We start from the raw sequence: 22375 nt of genomic DNA on the forward strand, positions 1-22375 counted from the left end.
AATAAAACCCCAGTAAAGAACAGACAACGTTCTGACCATACTGTAGGTATATATACGATTTATGTTGAATGAAAAAAAATGTACTTCTTTTCCACCAAGTCTTTACAATGTCTGACCAAGGCCCGATTTGCATGTCGTTAGATGACAGCCATAAGTAGTGAAAAGTCGGACTGATCAAAACAGATATATCGTCCGGTTCTTAAAGTTTGACGGACAAATTATTGTCCATTACAGTGATTCTTAATCATCTTTAAAGGCCCCATAATATTATACGGATTATTCAGGGTTCGATATAGACAGGTTTTAAGATTATCCAGGGTTTGGTTTAGACTGGTTTTCAGGTTCTTCATGCTTCGATTTAGACAGGTTTAACTGTATAAGCAACGCACATTAATGAATACCACAAGACCATGTTTTAACCAAGAAGAATAGTTCATCCTTGAAGTTCTCTGATGAAATAAAACTATATTAAACCCTGAAGTTTGATTATCTACCTTGGTAAATATAAGACGAAACTTATCTCCCTTCTAGAGCGTCTACAGTATATATGATATCTAACCTTCCTACACAATTTTCCCTAAATCCATTGGAACTATTTAAGAGGATTTTCAACATAAAACTCTTAAGTTTCAATATATTCTTTGCAGGCATGGACCATTATTACATTCCTTAATGTAAATCTACATATATGATATATCCTTCCTTTTAAATACCGTCAATGTTCATTGAGCAGTTTCAGATGAGTAATGATTACAAGATATGACATATGACAGACGAATGGGCACAGAACATCAAGGGGATTCCAATGTATCTGAGAATTGATAAAATTGTGGAGGCATAATTACAGACTGTTTCAAAGATAAAGTATCACAAACAATATTCAAATAGAAAATCTTAAATTTATAACATTCATGTTTTGGGTTGAGCAGCCAAACGTTTTTGTTCCATTTTCTGAACATATTCCTCATAGGAAACTTTTGGCCATACAAAAGCGGGATCTTCAAGAAGCTGTGGCAACAGTTTTGTATACGGGTCATAAAGTTTATACAACATTTCCCGTGTCTCATTCAACATAGGAACATATTGTTTGTTTCCTTCGCCTCTTGTTCTGTTTTTGATTGTCTTGTACAGAAGGCCATATTCTTCCATCTGACTTTCGGTCAACGAACCTGAAATACAACAATTGAAGCTTGATTAATACTTTATGGTAAGTCACAGATATCAATAAATATCACGTCTTTGAACGTTTTAAATGGTTTATGTCACACTTATGAAACAACTGGTTTTAATTAGTGATTTGTGGAATATTATTATATTTTAAACACTGGACATGCTACATGTAATTCACAAATAGCGGATTATTCTACTTTTCATACTTCATGAACAATTACTTTTAGTAATCTATAGCGAAGTTCGAAATAAATTGCTAGAAAATATGATTCAAATGTGTCCATAAGACAAAGATGCATTGACCCACCATCAATAAATCAGTGAACATCAAGTTGCTTTATGACCGACATATAAGGACCAGACGTATAAATAAAACTTAATACGATGAAGTTGCATACCAAATCGCAATTAATTGCTTACATGTGTATGTTTTAGCTAATGCCTCACTCGCAACAGAATCTACTGACTGTCTAAATATCCATAGACGATCACCTTGGAGCTTATAACTTATAGTAGCCGCGGAACCAGAAATCTCAAATCGCATACATTCGTATCAACTTTGAAATAATTATTGACTTACAAATCATAGCAGACAACAAACTACAAAAATATAACTCACTAAAATTTGATAGTTATTGAAATTTCGATTAAACCACAGAGCATGTACATGCATACAGCTGCAGCAATAGTCAAAAATCTGAGAGGATCCATCGTTCATCAACAGCTCATCAATTAAACTTTCATTTTCAAGTACCTATATACCTTCCATTACTGAATCAATTTGTCGTCGAAGAAATTCTCTTTTTTTGTTTAAGCCTATATGTGTACCCCACCGGTTCAAAAATGCAAGATGTTTGTGATTCAGTTGTTCGAACGTCCAAGTCTTCTTTGAAGAAACTAATTATATATTGGGTATCACCGTGTCTCCAAATGTCTCAACTTGGTGCCACGAAAGTTACAGCCATACTTACGGTTTTTGAGTTAAATGCAAAACATGTATTCCTACTCCACAGAAAAATTGCTTAAATTGACCTATCTTTCAATGTAAAAATCCCAAATAAAAAGAGAATTCATGCTTCAGTACAAAAATTGCTTATTTGGTATTTTCTGTTTAGTATCACATGTATCACAATAAATACTTTCGGATTTTTTAATGACTTGTAACGATTTTCATAGTCTGAATTTGTCAGATACATGTATTACAAAAATGTGATTTTCGATTTTCCCATAAAAAGTCGCATAATTCGACTCTACAGAATACTGTTCAACAATTTGAAAGCTTATTTACCAGTCATTTAAATGAACTGCATCATACAAAAGCTTGTTTGAACAAGGTATTTTGAAAAAAAAATCTGAAATTCTGAAAGATTATATAATATTGCTACCCCAAAAGGATGATCTTAGCGTCTGAATTGCTGATATGTTGGACACATCATTATCTTAATTATGAATACCTAAAACATGAGTTTTATAGTATCGGAAATGCTGTGAATGAACATTTTGATTGAAACTGAGACCAGTTTTTTGGGGTAGGGGTAATTCGTGCGACTGTAATTGCAAAATCGAAAATCACATTGTTGCAATTTTTGATAAATTCTATGAAAATCGTCATCAAAACATCCCAGAAGTAATAATTGTGATATTATCAAACAGAAAATGCAAAATGAGGTATTTTGTACTAGAAGCATGAATATTCTAGGGGTTTTGACATGGGAAAATATGTCAATTTTAGCAATTTTTCAATGGAGTAAGGGGTACATGTTTTTCAGTTTACTGGAAAAAAACCCTAGTGTTACCGAAATTTTCTTGGATCCATTTGAAAGAGCTGCGCTTTAAGCACATGATACATCCGTTGCCCTTTTAACTTGTCCATGTTTTTAATGAATTTATATGATCAACTAGAAATACTGTAAGCCCTATCAAATACCCCCACCCCCCACCCTCCCAAAAAAGTAAATAAAAATGCACAAAAAATTGGCACTATACAGGCTACCTCAAGTTTAATTAAGTTTGTTGTCTTGATTTTTCACTCATACATTTCTATCTTGTCCAAAACACACTTTTCTGACAAGGTTACCAAGTACATTTTATATTTATTACGGCATATACATTTATACCAATCAGAAGGGAGCTTACTTCAATAGATATGAACAATTCACCAAAGTTTCATAGAAGTTAGTGAAAGTGTTTTTGACTTATTGTGCGAAACCTTGAAATACCCCTTTTTAAGTATAAAAATTCATAACACGGAAATAATAAATTTATAAAAATTGAAAGGAACTTACGTCAATGGAAACGAATAATTCACCAAAGGTTAATAAAAGTTGGTGAAAATGTTCTTGAGTAATTGTCCGAAAACTTGAAAACTTGAAAATCCCCATTTTTTTAGTATAAAAATTCATTGCACGGAAACGATAAATATGAAATTTATAAAAATCGATAGGGAGCTTATGTCAGTAGATGTAGACAATTCACCAACGTTTCATATAAGTAGATGAAAGTGTTTTTGAGTTATTGTCCGAAAACATGAAAATCTCCCTTTTTTAAGTATAAAAATTCATAACACGGAAACGAAAAATCTAAAATTTATTAAAAAAAAATCGAAAGGGAGCTTAGGTCAATAGATATGAACAATTCACCAAAGTTTCATAGAAGTTGGTAAAAGCGTTTTTGAGTTGTTGTCCGAGGTGTTGACGACGGACAACGGCATACCACAACACTTCTCGTTTTAGAAGAGGTTACAAAAATTGAATTTTCGCCTCAGCGAGAATACAGAAATGCTTCTGAATAAGTTTATTTTTTTTGGAGGCGACAAACTAATTCGTAAAAGGGGGTATAAGGGGACCTAAAAATCATATTTTGTTATGATGAATTGAGAGTCAACGGGGTTATCTCAGCCCGCGTACTATAAAGTTCGGCATCTTAAGGAAGCTTAATAGAAATAAAACACTTACTGACACCAAGAAATTTAAAAACACGGTTTAAAACCTCCTCTTTATTTGTGACATATTCTTCCATTTTAATGAATAGAAACTGTTCTCTTGGAAACACGGCCAGCCATTCTTTTATAAACAGGTAGTACATGCTGTTCAATAAACGGAACTACAATAGAAAACCAGACATATCAAAGCCGTTGTTTGAGCAGAAATAATTTGAGGAATAATCAGTTTGCATGACTGAATTTAACATTGTTTTGTTCTCTTGTTTATTTTTGTCAGTCCTATATTCTAAGTAGCCCACTAGAATTGAACTCGACGCATCTTTTTTTTTAATTAACAGCTTACATTGTAATATCAGCTTTACTTCATACAGGTAACCTAGATTTCAAGCTTTTAAATTAGGCCGATTCTTTGCCATTTTCATGGATGAAATTAAAACGATGGATGTATATTCTTACTTTTTAGAAAACGATATATATCAACTACTTTGTCGCAAGTAAGGATATCTTACATGAGAGGACATTGTAGCCCGTAAATCTGGATCCAAACTACATAGCCTTTCCCCCTTTTTGGCCTTGCATTCCATGTATTTTTTAATCCCTTGAATGACGGTCGTGTGAAAAGCATATCGGTCATATTCTTCTTCTCTGTTTAGATAGAGATAACTGGAGTACATTCTGGAAGGAAACAGAAGTAAAAAAAATTCAGACTATTACCGGACTTTACTCACTAGCAATATGAAGAGTGCCGCTGGGGGAGCAGGATATGATTATTCTTCCGGATCACCTGATGTCACTCCCGGATTTATTTGTGGGAGTTTATGTTGCTTGCGCTTCAGCGTTTTTCATGTGACGTCTTGTTTCCGTTATCGTTTGTTTTTATGTGTAATTTTTTTTATTCGGTTCCCTACATTGTGTATGTACGTACATTTACGTATTTGAATTGTCCCACGGCTGACGCTTCGATACATTTTTTTTTAGTTCAGTTTAAATGCTCTTCCTTTCCTTATTGGCTTTATTTGATTACAATTGTCGCAATATAATCGTTGCATTTATCCCAGTTTTCGATGGGTTGATTAATGCTTAAATGTTTTGTTGTTCATGCAGTTTTAAATATCGATGTCCATAGGATTTATCGGACTATTCGAAACCTATGACTTTATTAAATATGGAACATCAAATTTAATTTTTGTCCATCAAATATCTTACGACATGTTTCTCCCCATTTCATCTTGTTGAAAGAAATTCTTGTATGACAAATAGCATTAATCCGTTGTGTATTTTCCGAGAATTGATTGCGATTCATTTGATTTTTGTTTCCCATGTATAATATAATTCTTTTTCAACTAGTTCATAAAGCTTATACAAGACATTGTACTACATTGGTTATAAATGTAATACCTAAGCAAAAACAAGTCCTAACGATTTTTTTTAAAGAAGTAAGGAAGTTCGAACCTTTCCACTGGATCCCTCAGCGTAACGATAAGCTTCACATTTGGTAAAATGTGTCTGATTAAATGTGGTACCAGTACGTTAGGCTCTGTAAGATATGTATTTTGAGGAATTTTCTGCCATAAATACAGCATCCAAGCGTAAGTTGGGGAACCTTCGCCTGTAAAAAGATGTATTAAACCTAAACAGCAGGTGGGAGCAAAAACAAATCCCCGCTTACAGCCAGAAATTGTCATTGTCAGAGAGTACAGATGGTTTACACTTGCTATAATGTTAATATTCTAAAATCATTTTAATCTCACCAAAGCTGTTTCAGTATTATTTTTTTTATCCATCACGGCACCAATACACCTTTTGTTGCATTTTATCTAGAATTTTCAAATTGCCGATTCTATTACTATAGCGCGTCAATTTCTTCATATAGCAAACTTGATTGTTATGATGCTTTATGTCAAAGAGGCCTCGATCGTGTCAATGTTATATTAAAATTCGAATTTAAAAATAAAAATTCAAATGCTATTATGACTATCATAATAAGTACAAATTTTATATGATATCAACATGATAGTAATTGGAGGTTGATCATTGGCTACCACTGGGAAGCCGATAGTAGTACACTGTTGCTACTTTTATCCGTGGGTACCAATTTTCGTTGTTAAGGGAAAAATATCAGTTCGTCGATTTTTTTAATTCGTGGATTTTAATCTCTATCAAACAAACAAATGGGATATTTTCTTTTCGTTGGGAACCAAATTTTGTGGTTTACTAAACCTACGATAACCACGAAATTCGTACCACACGAACATTAATTCCCTTTCAGTCTTCCCAGGAAGAATTTTTCATTGGATACCACATTTGGTCAGGTAATTTTTCATTGGATAACGTTCCATCGGACTGAAGAAGGTAACGTAATAGGAGAGAACAAGGTGTTTGCTTTTCGGGATCGTCCGATACTTCGGAATTCCTTCCGAGTTTTTGATTTAGAGAGTCTTAACGTTTCATCATCCTGACAACTTTTCCCTCGGAAAATAAGTCTTGATCTCTTTATGTTTACAGTCGTTACATTATCAATAATAACTGTAAAATAACTTTTTTATTACAATTTAATAAATGATACTTGGTACGACTGTAAACTAACACCATAGATATATCCAGAATAAACTGTCAAATGTGCAGTTATAATGCCAAGCGTAAGAAAATAAAGCTCCTATACTAAATTTTAGGTCCAGACTTCATACATGTCCTTGAAATAAGACCCCAAAATGATATGACCCATTAGAGCAAATACAGATGTCATTTACGACATGATTGTTCACTACCGAAACAAGATATGCCATGAATAAGCTTTAAGGTCAAGGTCAAAAACTGAATTTCATATCAAAGAGTAATCAAGGTAACCAAGGTTATAGCGATAATCAAAAGAATGTAATCCTGGGACAAAGACCAGACACGGAAAACAGACATGCACAACAAAGAACATAAAGTAACTAAAATCATACATACAAAGTAACAAAAGCAAATGAGCTACTTGGACTCCATTAAAAACTGGAAGCATGGACCAGGTGCATCGGTAGGGTAAGCGTCCTCTGTTTTTCTAGTAACACCCGCCAAGTTGCTCATAAAAAGTCAAGTCCGGGGTAGACAAACGAGGAAAGGAAAACTATTAAAATTTAAATAAATCAGTTTTCATGTGCAGATGGATACACCATAACGATCCACGAGTACATGATGACGACCATAAAACTTCTGTAGTGATGACTTCAATCTTGTAGCAACATAACCTTGTTCCAGAAGCCTATTTGTTAGAGTTCTAGCGCGATACAAAAAGACTGCGTAGTTTTGGCAAGCTCTGGCATAACGTATGAGTTGTGATATGAACACTCCATACGCAGGTGTTGAAGGGATGTTGCCACAGATAAAAGAAAGTTGACAATTCTGAATGAAAAGTCATCACGTTTGTCGTAAAGTTTGGTCAATAGTTTTCCTTTACCATCGATGTCTAAGTGTTGGTCAAGATATGACAGACTTCACAGTATCCTGTATCTCAGGTTCTTTGGGGTAGATGCGATGTATCAAATCCCCGAAATTAGGATTGTTTAATGATGATACGTCATCTATATAGCGGAAACTGAGATTAAAGGATCTAGCCAAACGATATTCAGGTCAGGCATTGCACATTAAAGGTCACCACAACATTAAAGCTTCAAATCGACGTTACCTTCTAATAATAATATAGCTCAAACAGCTAATTTTACATCAATATAATATAAATAATCGTATACATATAGCAAACATTACGAAAATAATATTCAACATCCAGAAAAACAAAATGTCAAATCTTTAATGGAAATTTCATTGATATGCTTCAGACATAAAAGTGTGAAGCTACAAAGACGTCAAGCTTTTTTTAAAAAAAGCTTAACTGGTACTTTCGCAGTGATTGATTGCTGGATAGAGGCACTGCAGTGAATGCTATAATACGTTTGACATGTTCATCATTTCGTGCGATGCATTTCAGTGGTCAAAGTTTTGGGCGTTCAAAATTGTGTAAGCAGTCCGGTTTCGGAGGCCAGGACTGCGGACACATATATATTTAGTAGACGTTTCTGATTCTGGTCTGGATCCTGATCGGCAATAACGAAAACATCAGCGGAACGCGTAGGTGATCACATGATAATGATCACTAGAATGAAAGTAAATTAAATACTCATACACTGACGCATCAATCATAAGTTAACATTCTAGCCATCAACCACTAATGAGAGCCAATTAGAGAATACATATTTTTACCTTCTTCACTCAAAAACATCTTGGGTAAAAGAAATGCGAAAAATGTGTAATACTGATCACCCCTAAAACATGAAATAAATGTCCAACACAAATATTTTTCATTGAATGCTGAACAAAAGTAATTAGGTACTTATGAGAGGTTTGAATGTTTCTGATCTTTACAATTTAATTTAAAACCATTACTTTACCACATTGTAATAACAAATCAAAACAAGACAAAACGACACTACAGTGTCTCATATTCAATTCACTCTCCCTAATATAATAAGATTACAAAAATACTTTCACATAAATATTCCACCAAAAAAAATATTGTTAATAATAATCTCTAAACAATACTTTAAAATAAGTTGGTATAATCAAAGTAAATGTTGAGAAGGGGTGGGAAGCTATCCTAAGATATGTTCTAAGTCACGTCCTAAGACCAACTTTAGGATGGAGTAAAGATGATCTTATGACAATGTTAAGTTGTGTCTCGAAGCTATCTCAGACATGTCTCAAGTTATGACGTCATAAAGACATCCTGAGGATATTTGTGAAATGTTTAAATTATTATTTATTATTTATATTATGTTTTTATTTAAAAATATTAAATACTGGTAAATGGTAATCGTGAAATTTATCGGTTATCGCCCATTTTAGCGCCAAAAATTCTCTCTTATGTGCATATATGATAAGGCAAAAAACATTTGATTATCGGGAGGGGGGCTATGGATTTTTTTTCCAAAAAAGTTTTGTTTACCATTTTTAGTGAACAAAAAAATGATTGCTTCCTAAGTATATGCATATGAGTGAATTTAAAAACCGAATGAAGTTATTAATATCCAATTGTTACATGTATATATTAGAAATAGAAACAGTAGGAAAATTATTTTTGAATGAAGTGTGAATGAATCGTGAAACATTCAGGTCAAGGTTTAAAATCATGCACATTCCTTAAAAATATGTTTGAAACCGACGCGTTCCGATCATTCTGTAGTAATTTTTTCGATAAGATGATCCCAAGACACCTATTTAGTCGTCCTAAATTTAGGATGAAAATTGCGACTCGTCCTAAATTATGATGGCTTCGAGAACACGACTTAGGACAGAGACGAATCCTAAGATAATCTTAAGACACGTCTTATCCCCAAGATAGCTTCGAGAAACCCACCCCAGGTTTTTTTCTTCAAGTACAAATACGTACATTATATATGCAGTCATCTTCTTAATTTATACATTAAAATATATTTATTTTCTCAAAATTTGTTTCTTTACTTTTATAAGAAATATTATTCCTTTATTTTCATTATTTGTCTCATTAATTTCATTTAGAAACCATACAGACAATTGACAATGTGATCATGAATAAATGACTTGTATTATATAAATTTTCAAGTATCTATATACTCTATTATATTATTGTATTTCAATTAAGATATTATACATGTATTGCCTTATATGTGTTTGTTTAAACGTTATATAGTTTATCCTTTATCGCATACCCTACATCACATCCCTAGACCTGTATCGCATACCATAGATCACACCCCTAGACCTGTATCGCATACCCTACATCACATCCCTAGACCTGTATCGCATACCATAGATCACACCCCTAAACTTGTATCGCGTACCATAGATCACACCCCTAGACCTGTATCGCATACTATAGATCACACCCCCTAGACCTGTATCGCATACCATAGATCACATCCCTAAACTTGTATCGCGTACCATAGATTACACCCCTAAACTTGTATCGCATACCCTACATCACATCCCTAGACCTGTATCGCATACCCTACATCACAACCCTAGACCTGTATCGCATACCATAGATCACACCCCTAGACCTGTATCGCATACCATAGATCACATCCCTAGACCTGTATTGCATACCATAGATCACACCCCTAGACATGTATCGCATACCATAGATCACATCCCTAAACTTGTATCGCATACCATAGATCACACCCCTAAAAATATATCGCATGCCCTATATCACAACCTAACTCGTAACAAACTTGAAAAAGATGACTTATAATACAATGAATATGACATGTCAGAAATCTGAATCCGAAAGGGGCTTAATATAGTTTGTTTACCTGTACACGAAAAAAACGCATATTATCATCTAGATGTATGATATTTTTCTCTAATTTATTTACTTTGATTGGTGAAATTGTTTTCATGATAATAAGTACTAATTTCTGTTATATGCACCTGTTATTTTTCTATGATATCCATTTGCATCCTCTGCCTTTTCGATGGCCTTTGCTGGTTCTGAAAAGTATTGTACATATTGTGTCAAGTTCTCTCGTTTTCCACCAGTCCACGGCGCCTTCCATGCACCACCTGCAATTAAATTCGGGGGTTAGGATGAATTTATCATTGTACAGGTACATTTGTACATACCAGCGGGTTCACATAATTATTTAGAACTCAGATTGTCCTGGGACGCCAGTTGAAACATGATAAGGGGCAAGGAATGATTTGAAGTCCTGACAATATTAGTTTTTGAACGAGAGGTTCGCCAACACGTATGTCCTCTGATGAACTGTCGTGACTTAGCATGGAACTGACACACGGGACATAAGATGTCCATATAATTAGTAGATCCTAAACATTCCGTGGATATTTCAATTTTTACTGGGCGGTTATGGTATTTGAACATAACTTCAAAGCCTTGAAACACAATGGTTTAAATCCTGTTGGAGGTTTTAGCATGTACACTAGTATATGTATCACTATAAGACACAGGAAAGATATATAAACATATAGAAAGGTCTGAAAAATTCCCAACGATGTTAGAACTGTCTAGACTCTAGACCACTCGACCAGCTAGGCTAGAACTAGGGCGCTGGACTTAGTGCAGGCGGTGTTGCCATAGATGACACAGCGGTACGAGTTCGAGTCCCGCGGAGGGAACGACCAAAAATTTGCTTCGCAAATTTGACAGTTCTAACATCGTTGGGAATTTTTCAGACCTTTCTACATATATATACTACTCACCTATAACCCGAAGATTCCACCAGGGCATAGATTTCCTACCGCCTCCATTAATTGGTACTATATCAGGATGTAGTACCAGTCGGGTGAACAGATCAGTGGTGGCACATTTAGACACGCCTATTTGGAGGAAGTACGGAAGACATGATAATTGGTCCGATTGTGTAGGGTACCAGCAAGGATTCTTATACTGTGGCAAGTAGTTTGGTGGTTTCTGTTAATAGAAACGTGTGTGGATATTTATTAAAGACTATGGCATTATCAGGATTTCAAGGATGGCTGCATTGCAAGGAAACAATAAAACCCCGTGTTGCTACGTTTTTCGGTATATGACCTATTACATGCAACCTTTTTAAAGCTACTTCAAATACCTCTCGAAGTTTAGGAGCGGTCATTTCGAATTTTATTTAAAAATGAACACCATGACAACTGATGTCACAAAAAATGGGTGTTATTCTAATGATCACTTATGAACACAAGTTAATGGGGTTTAATTCATACGTTCAAGTGTAGCTGCAGATGAGACCCTAATTTTTACATGACAACGTGGTCCCGTCAACAGTGTAAATTTATCAATGTCACAATAACCAACTGAGTACAATCAAGTGCAACAATGATAGTTAAGTATCAAACGACGACCAAATCTTGGCAAGAAGTCCTTTGATGCAATTTCCACTACATTGTTTTCAGAAAGGCTGAGTATTTCCAAGTGGCGTAAACCAGTATTGTTTGGGTTCAATTAAAGGCAGTGTTATCTTAAAAGTTATATATTTTATGTAGACGTACCATTTCGTATTTTTTTTTTCATGTCAAACCTGTGATGCTTACTTTACGTACGACATGGGCGTGTAACGATATTAAGGCCATTTAGTATGTGTAGAACTACAAGATTTCAATGCTTATATATATTAACTATTTAAATTTTGACGCAGAAAGCTGGACTATTTTGTCAAATTGACCTGAACATTCGCAGGGAGAAAAGCTCAGTTGACATTTGCCAATTTATTTCTCTCGATCTGACCCTTTTAATGAAGATGTCGGGAGCTTCTAATGACGGACCTACAATGTACACTTTTTGTGTAGTAAGCATAGATTACAGGGGAGGGTGCGTGGGGTTTGCACCCCTCCTTTTTATTGGAAAATTTCACGTGTGATTAATTTGATCCCAGGAATTTAACTTCTGTACATAAAATGCAAGCACTGTGTACATATATGTTAATTACTACATGTACATGTACATAAATAATATAAAATGGTAAAGACACATGTACATACATGTAGCAAACAAAGAAGTATTTAAAATAGAAATAAACAGAAATAAACTATTATTATTTTAAGCATGGACATAAACAATGTCTCTATTTCAACGGTAAGGATGAAAGGAGGCCATGTGGCATATTCATCACATTCAGTATACTATATCAACATTTTTTAATGTAGGACAAACACTGTGAATAATGACAGAAATATTGTTTGCAAATTTTCAATCGGCCAGTATTGATCACTGTGGGAATATTGACCAGGTGGTGTAAAAACCTGGTACTGTTATAACCACCCAACCTTTATTTTTGCCTGATTTGCACGAAATTATATAAACATGTAACAATATTTCCCAACAATATGAGGTTTCTCCATATCATATGGTTAAAATACATGTATATTTTCATGAATTGAAATTGTAACATTTTGCATATATCAGACACTGTTATGATTTTTTCCTTGATTTCTTTTCAGTGGTTATCACTTAGAGGTTTCACTGGATGAAGTTAGAAGAAAGCAAAAGTAAAACAGACCATTTTAGTGCTGGGACACTATTTGAACATGAAACAAAGTTCATGATTCTCAAGTGCTGGTACATGTATGTGTAGCATGAAGCAGTTGTAAATGTACATGTCAACATCTCTTAATAAAAAAACTATGAAAAAACATGAAACATGATTTCTTAGCACTTATATATTTGCAAAGCATAAGAGTTACTTGAATTGTAATCTTATACATATTTGTGAAACAATCATGCAGAAAAAAAGTGAAAGAAATGCACATACATTATTGAAGGCAGACAGGTATAAAACACTCAGCAAATAGTGATTCATCATAAAAAAAGTGGTACTCATGGGGTATGGGTTCACTAGTAACTTTTTTTGTTTTGGAGAGAAAAAAAATGGATTTATACCCAAAGTGCATGTGTGATTAGGAGATCATATTCCCTGTATTCACCACATACCATTGACTTTCCAACTTAATTGGAATCTTAAATAGCTCAAATCTATGAGCTACATAGTTGTTTTAGTTTAATGATCTTTAAACTGCTTAGTAACTTTTACAACATGAGTTTTTATCCTTGTTTGAACTGAAAATTCCTAGAGAAAGGTAATTATTTATTGTACATACCATAGCCTAATCTAGACAACAATGACAAGGACACATTTTAGATGTAATTTATTTTAAAAATTCTACATCAAAGTGAGCACAAGCAAGGAAAAGTTTTTTGCTCATTTCTCCCCTGAGATTAGGCCTTTGTTCAACTTCCTCCAGTCTGCAGAATTAATTTCTACTTCATACATCTCCAAACCGAAATTTCAAGGTGTGGATCCATTCTTACTTTGAAAATTGATCGAATATTGATAGTCAGTGATTCTCAGTGGAATTCATATTTTGTAAGAATGCTGATTTAAGTATTAGAAAATTTGAGGACATCAACGTACGTGTTACAGCCAGGAATACCAAAAGCAATAATACAAAAGAAGATCCAAAAATATATATTGATAAACGGACTGTATAAATATACATTGCGTTTAAACAGTGTTATTCTTTAAAAGTTTTGATCGGTTCATTTAGCTTACAATTTGGTTACATGAATATTTTTGATTACTCTGAGGTCTTCCTTGACTCAGTGCCTCAGCACTTTGATTTTACTCAGGCCTTAAAAGGATTTGTTATTTATTTTATTTATTATTAATGTTCATATTTTTCATCCGATTTTCAGAGATATTTTAACAAAGTAATGATTAATTACAGGTTATTACCTGTAATTAAAATCCGCCCAGTTGAAGTATAGGTTGTCCGCCCAAATGAAGGAATTGGAATTTCTCAATCCGCCTAAATGGAATGCACCCTCCACACATTTTGCCTGATTCTTAGACGGAGAAGCACTTAATACTTCAATTTGAGTATTTTAAGTGAAACTCACCTCGCATAGTATGTCTTGATTTTTGAATATCTTCTTTTCATTTGGACAGACATACGTCAATCCCGATTTGTTGTATGTCTGGGTCGAAAGGTAGACAATGTTCTTTTCTTCTTTTTCAGCCTTTTCTTCTATCCAAGAAATTTTTGGAAATCTATATTTGTTTTAAAGATACTGAATTTTAATTCAATTACATAATTTACACAAAAATATGTCACACTTCATCAAAGATACCAAACAGATTACGAATGTGTATGAACATATATTAAATTGTCATGACAACACAGATGCGAAATCAGTATTTTTTTTAATTGAATGTACATTGTTAAACTAATGTCAATCCCCTGAAAAGACCAGTTCACAGCATAATATGTTTTGGTGGATCGAGTTGGCAAGATCTGCGGTACAGCAAAGACACAGCATACGGACTCCGGCGCAGTAATATCAGGAAAGAACCACATCTAAGGAACAGTCGAGCGACGAGTCAAGTCAGAGAACAGCATGGCCGAACTGGAAGGTAATGTAAGCTTTTGTAACAACTTACATACTCCTCCTATTTATAATGGTTCGGAAGACCCCTCAAACTGGATAAAATACTTTAGAAGTTGGTCAGAAATAAATAAAATCAAAGCAGAGAAAGCTTATCTTTACATTCCATTTTATTTAAAAGGGTCTGCTAAGGTTTGGTTTGAAGGGCTTAAGGATGAAATTCAAAATAACTCTGAGGAATTAGTAAAAGCTTTTGAAGAAAGATTTGCTTTAAACAATGAACTTGAGTTAGAACTTAAACAAAATGAAATTGAGTCAGCATTAGAGTACTTGGATAGATATAGAATTATGGCTAAAGAGCATTCAATTCCTGAAAAAAATAGAATTACTGTATACTAAAAAGGGTTTGCTTCCAATATAGTGTTCATTTTCGAGACCCTAAAACTTTGAAAGAGCTGAGAGAAGCAGTAATAATAGCTGAGAAATGTGTTAAAGCAAGCGAAGCAGATGTGGTAATGAAAAATAAAGAAGATACCACCATGCTTAATCTTAATGCTGCGGTAGATCGCTTAACAGAAGCAACAGAATAAAATCTCAATTGTAGAAGAAAAAGGCAATTATGTATTCAATACAGAATGGACACCTGTCAAATATCAAAACAAATTTTGCAAGTTTTGTGGCAGTTCTTTCTGTAATGACAAAAGTATATGTAACGCTAGGAATAAGATGTGTTTTACATGTCAAAAACCTAATAACTTCGCGCGAGTTTGCAAATCAAATGTTATAATGACAAGAATTACGCACAAAAGAGTAAATAAAAAGAAGCTAAAAAGTAAAAACAAGCTTAAACCGCAAATTAATCTTATGACTCAAATGGAAGGAAATATAGTTAAGGTAAATATTCAGGGATTTGTCGTGAAATTGATACAGAAGCTTCCGTGTCATGTGTTTCAGGACATCTGTTTGATAAACTTGACAAGTCTGAAATAAACTTTAAAATGTCCAAATTGAATGATATTTACGGTGTAGGTGGAGAACGAATAAAAGTAAGGGATCAAGTAAAACTCCCTGTTGAATTCCCAAACGAAACTAAAATTATATTCAGTCATTTCTGGTAGTAGACAATATTCTGCATTATTTGATTGTTCTTGCATGATGGTATTATAGTTCAAATAGCTCTAAAAAGCACTAGCCAAAAAGAGGCTACTGTTGAAAAATACACGGAAGTAAAAGCCAAAAATTTTGCATTGATTTCAGTTAAAATTCCTAAACGCTTCAATGGCAAGCAGATACTTTAGGAACCGACTCACGATTTGGTTGACCAAGGTTTACTTGGTGCTTCGTGTCTCGTCAATTCTAAAAATCATAAAGCTCTTTTGCAACTGATAAATCCTAAGGACGAGACAGTAACTTTGAAGAAAAATGTTGTTGTTGTCACAATGGCAGAAATTGATAAGAATGAAATACATGATTGGTCAAATGACATGAAGGAATCTAAAATTCGCGTAAACAATGTTGAAATATCGCGTAAAATTGCTAAAGCTGAGTTGAAAATAGACCTTTCTAAGTCAGATATAAATGATCAACAAAAACAGAAATTAATAACATTAGTAAACAAAAATAGGAAAGTCTTTGCTACTGACATGTCTGAAATAGGTTTAACAGATGTGAAATAGAAACTGATGATAGTCCTCCTGTAAGTTTGCCTCTTCGCAGAGCTGCCCCGCATATTAGACAAGAAATTGATAGACAGGTTGAAGAGATGATAAAATACAACTACATTTAGAACTCAAACTCTATTTGGCATAGTCCGGTTTGTCTAACTAAGAAAGCGGATGGTTTTGGGCGTTTCTGTTGTGATTACAGGAAACTAAATGTTCAAACTAAACATCTAAGTTTTCCTATTCCAAATTTGAATGTATGTTTGACACAATTGGAGAAATGAAGCCTCAGATTTTGACTTCAATTGATTTATCTCAATCGTTTTGGCAAGTTCCGCTACACACCAAATTCTAAACACAAAACTGCTTTCATTACTCATTCTGGTGTATATGAATGGAATCGCTTACCTTATGGTCTACGCAACAGTAGTATAGCCTTTTTCGCAAGTCATGGCTCAAGTTTTAAGAGGCTTAAACTGGAAGCATTTTTTGGCGTCTTGATTTTTAGCAAAAACTTTGAAGAGCATATGTCTCATTTAGAAGAGGTGTTCGCTAGGCTACGAAAAGCTAATCTTACTTTAAAACCAGAAAAATGCCAGTTCGCTGTAAAGGAAGTTAAGTATTAAGGTCATAAAATTTCTATGAACGGTGTTAAAATGTATGACTCCAAAATTAAAGTCATTAAAAACTATCCAGTTCCCAGAAATCAGAAAGAAGTCAGAATGTATTTGGCTTGTGTAATTTCTACCGTAGGTACGTTAAAGACTACGCAAAAATTGCTGTTCCTCTCAACAATTTACTTCAAAAAGACAATCAGTAAATCTGGACACAAGAATGTCAAAAGTCATTTGAAACTTTGAGAGATGCTTTAACATCAGCCCCAATTCTAGCTCTCCCTGATATGTCAAAACCTTTCACTTTAACATGTGATGCATCTGGATCAGCAATTGGTTATATACTTGGTCAAATAGACGAAAATAACCATGAAAAGGTGATATCCTATAATGGACTTGCAATACGCGGAAATGAGTTAAACTGGACAATAACAGAAAAAGAGTGCTTAGCTGTAGTGGAATGAATCATAAAAAATAAAGTTTATCTTTCTCATTCCAAATTCAATGTACTAACTGATCATCAAGCTTTAGTTTGGCTGCATAAGTCTAAAAACACAAATTCTAGACTTGGTAGATGGACTCTGGAGTTACAAAATTTTGATTTCGAAGTTGTTTAGAAAGAGGGCAAAAAAAATTCGAATGCTGATGCGATGCGGTTTCCAGGATTCCATACAGTACAGAAAACTCTGAAGAAAAACAAGATGCTCTAATTGCATATCATGACCATGCTGGTCACGCGGGAGTAAAACGCACTTATGCTACAATGCACCTAAAATACTATTGGCCGCGAATGTATCAGAATGTCTTTGACTATGTGACATCATGTGATAAATGTCAAAGGGCAAAGCAGCCTACACAGCCTCGCCAAGCACCATTACAACCGCTTCCGAACGTTGATATCTTCGATAGATGGCACATGGATATTTTGTCAGGCTTTCCAAAAACAAAAGAAGGCTACCAGCACATTCTTTTGGTCGTAGATAGTTTCTCTCTTTGGCCGGAAGCATTCTACATGTTTAAAAACGCAAGAAGCAACAGAAATAGCAGATATTTTATATAGCGAAGTTTTCACGCGATGTGGTGCTCCAAAGTCAATACTCACAGATAGGGTCAAAACTTTGTCAGTAAGTTACTTCAAGCACTTTGCAAACTTTTTGATGTAAAGCGATACACAACAAGTTCATATCACCCACAGACTAATTCGACTTGCGAGAGAATGAATCGCACTATAGCTCAAACGCTACGCACGAAAGTTGAAAAGGATCAGTCAAATTGGCATAAATTAATTCCTAGTGTAATGATGGCTTTGCGAATGTCCACTAACACGGAATCGACGGGCTACAACCCTTTCCAAATGCCTTATGCGAAAGAAATAAACGTAGACTTCGACGTTTCAGTAAAACCGGTAGATGGCATGGGAAAGACAGTAAAAGCGCATATGGCAAGAAACGCATGAATGGTAAAAATTACTATAAAGTAAAATGGTTAGGATACAAGAAAAGCACATGGGAACCTGAAGAAAACATAGGTGAAGGTCTGTTATTAGAGTTTTACACTAACTATACAAAAGCTGGTACTAAGAAGAAAAAGTCAGTCAGCTTGTTTAAGAGAAATTACCGAAGTTAACAAGTCTGTAAGAAACATGCAGAACCAAAATGGGATTAAGCTTCCTAAAGTGACTAAAACTGTCAACAAATTATGTAATGCGAGGTATCTCCTATTTAGGTCAGAGAGGCTGAGTTAGTATGTTCTTAATCATAAGAATTTCAGAGTACTTATACTGTGAAATTAGTGCTCAACTGTTGAGACGTCGACATTTACCGTGATTCAGTTGTGCGTATAATTCTTCTCTTATTCTAAATCATTAAAACCTAGGTTAGTCAGTATACTTTAGACAATGAGCTTCAGCACTGTTTGGCATGTTCTTTAAAATACAGATTATAGTAGATACCAGTTCAAGTAAAACCTCAGATATGTAAAACAAATTGAAATTAGGGTAATCGATTGCTAAATACTTACATTCAATTCTAACCTTATTGCCCATTTGATGAAATAGCCAAATAATTAGTTGGAATATCTTATGGATTAGCTAGGCACGAAAAAAGCATGCATGTCAACCGTCATTAACATTTGTAGCATATAAGCACAAGATATAGCAGAAAACAGAATGTGATAGAAAATATGTAATGGCATTTTACATATTTTTATAAGATAAAGAAACATTCGCCCCTTAGACTATGTTGCTTGTGTATATGCTGATATAACAAATAAACTTAAGAAAATAAAAATGATGATTGAAATACATAAAATATTAGAAAGAAAAAAATGTATGTGTGACCTGTAAGCTTGTAAAACTATCTATGTTAGTTAACCTATACTTAGTTTCTAACATTCGACAACCAGATATAGTGCGTGGCCTGTGATAATACTATACTCCAATTTTCCGAAATTGAAACTTTCTTTAAAAAATACACGGAAAGGTCTATATGGTAATAACTCAATTGTAAGCCTTTGAATTTTTTTAGTATTATCACTTTTTATGCTGTATATAAAAATGTGTTTGTAAATTTGTTTTTAACTGTTTCATATGCTGATGATGATTTGCCTATGATGTCAAAGAAAGCAATTAGCAGAAAAGCAAACCGGAACCGGAAGACACTGCACCGGAGATGGAAACAATGTGAATAAGCAGCAATAGATAGAGAATCAAGCGGCAGCGGAAGCGAGCACAGATTATCAACTAAACTTTATTAAAACAAAACTTTTGATAAATCATAGAGCTTCGTCATGACATTTTGTAACTTTTGTATTGTTGTTGTATTATTTTATGATGTTATTATTATTTTAATTTTTGGGACAAACATTTTGAAGCAATGGGGTAATATAACGCTGTAGAAGTGGGCAAAATTGCGAGTTTGCATTTTCAGTGGAAGTTTTGTCTTTATTTTTGATATTCACATTTTCATTATTGAAATAACTTCATAAAACTTTATTTAAAATTGTGATTTTAGAGAAATGATTTTTATGGATTTAAAGGTGTAAATAAGTTAATTGTGTTAATTTATATATGGCATATTTGAGTCGAGTAGTATTCTTTGGCAGGTAAAAGTTCTTTGTCTGATTAGTCGCCAAAGTGAATTAAAGGATTACTTATCCCGCACCCGAGCTTGGGTATTTCTTTGACGGAAATTTTTCATACAGAAACATTGTAATTTTGAGCTAATTGAATTAAAAATGTCAAGCCTGATGAGGTTCCTTTCTAAGTCATGCACACTTTACTTTCCTCACTTGACTATGTGGAAATAAAATGTGTATAGGTTAAACCTCGTCTATTTTAAGGTTTGTAAAATTGTGACTGATTTCGATTATAAAAGATTTCTGTTTAAAGTATTTTTCCTTCAAGTTTTGAGATGAAGCTTCCTTATCTTATATTTGTAGTTGGAAATTATCATATTGAATTTAGGTCTTTGCACTATGTTTAATAAACAACACGAAAGCGTTGCTTCAAAGTTCTGTCTACTTGTATGTTTTATTTGTTTGTAATAATGTTAAAGGGAAAAGCTACATTGATGTTTTATTTTGTATTTATATATTTTGGAAATTACTTAAATTGACTTGACTATGTGGAAATAAAATGTGTATAGGTTGAACCTCGTCTAAGTTAAGGTCCCGCTAAGATGTGTGTCCGCCGAGTCCCGTAGAAATCGCAGGATTAAAATCAAGCGAGTTTCCCCACAAAAATGAAATAACACGGAAAAGAATCAAACACGGATAAATCGGTTACATCCCCTGAAAAGACCAGTTCACAGCATAATATAGTCTCTTGATTTTTTTAAAATTGTTTGGCAAATATTTCACGCATTACCGGGACGAGAAATTAGGAAGAATCTACAACGATATCTTGTTGATTATGGAACAAGAGGTAACAAACATCAGTTTGAAACAGAAAATAAAATGAAGATGGGATAGGAAACAAAGGAAAGTTAAATTTTGACTGCCGTCGGAAATGGGGCGAAATATTTGCTAACCCCGATAGCCTACTTGAAAGAAATCTACAGATGGCTTACTAATGTGCACGAAACGTGGCGCTATCCATACATGTTAGCCCATTATGGTCCGCGGTCAGATTTTTACCTGAAACAGCGAGGGCTATCCATCAAGATAGAAAGCTCTGTGAGTTAAGCACCAAACAAGCCAGATTGCTATATATAAGTACTCTAATTCGCCGTCTACAAAAACAAACTAAGCTCTTACCATTCTTATATTGTTTTGACAACAAAAATTAGTAAGTAACCACTTTTCTTTTATATACTATTATAGGGACATATTTTATACGAAGCATGATAATTCGGCTCAGAATTAAGACAAATATACTACATTTGTGGGCAGAATTAACAAACATTAATTAGGATACAATTATATCTTTAACAACTGGAACATTTTTTTTTCAAATATCCCACGTGATCCATCCTCCCAAAAGTCCTCACGTGGAATCAAGATCTTAATGAAGCCGTCGTCTAGGCAATTGAAAAAGCAATTCATAATACAAATGTACTTTTCATTTGACACTACAACTTTCAATAAGGGTGACATGGATACTGACCTGATAGTCGCTACAGGAACTGTGCTGACATCTACATGTAAACTCCAGAAAACAAGAAAGATGATCACGATGCTTAAAACAATACCAATAATTGTATTTTTCTTATGCATGTTAGCACAGTTAGTAATCTCGTACTCAAGCTTCTAAGGTTTTGTGAACATTATAAATAAACAAAAGAAATTAAACAAACAATAAATAAATCTGAAATAAAAACATAAAACTTTAAGATTGAATGTTCTTACCTAAGAATAAGAGACACTAATTTTATTTTCATTAAGTATTTAACAACTCAATGAGTGAATAATCGTAACATTTGTAGTACTTTAATATGACGTTACTAATCCACATAGCACTTTAGTTATTTCCTATACTAATAAACTCTCGTTTTTAACACGTTTTTTTCCGCGGGTCTCGCCTCTTGTAAGACAACAGTCGCGCTTTTCTGTAAATGTTAAAGAGTATGCGGTGAAAGAGAAA

The 22375-nt window shown here is 33.9% G+C and overlaps 1 protein-coding gene across 1 annotated transcript; it reads right to left on the reverse strand.

Annotated features, from left to right (window-relative positions):
- Nucleotides 1-841: 841 nt before the first annotated feature.
- Nucleotides 842-22008, reverse strand: LOC148611631 (carbohydrate sulfotransferase 15-like). Its single transcript, XM_088595305.1, has 8 exons — nt 21899-22008; nt 14535-14685; nt 11348-11558; nt 10559-10690; nt 5564-5720; nt 4621-4786; nt 4125-4272; nt 842-1169 (listed from the first exon to the last, which is right to left on the reverse strand). The coding sequence occupies exons 1-8, from the start codon at nt 22006-22008 to the stop codon at nt 910-912; spliced, it is 1335 nt and encodes a 444-aa protein (XP_088451431.1). The 3' UTR covers nt 842-909.
- Nucleotides 22009-22375: the final 367 nt, after the last annotated feature.

The sequence above is a fragment of the Perna viridis genome, chromosome 7 (genome assembly GCF_037379345.1).
Source record: "Perna viridis isolate PV_CMFRI_1.1 ecotype Kerala chromosome 7, ASM3737934v1, whole genome shotgun sequence".
Classification (NCBI taxonomy): domain Eukaryota; kingdom Metazoa; phylum Mollusca; class Bivalvia; order Mytilida; family Mytilidae; genus Perna; species Perna viridis.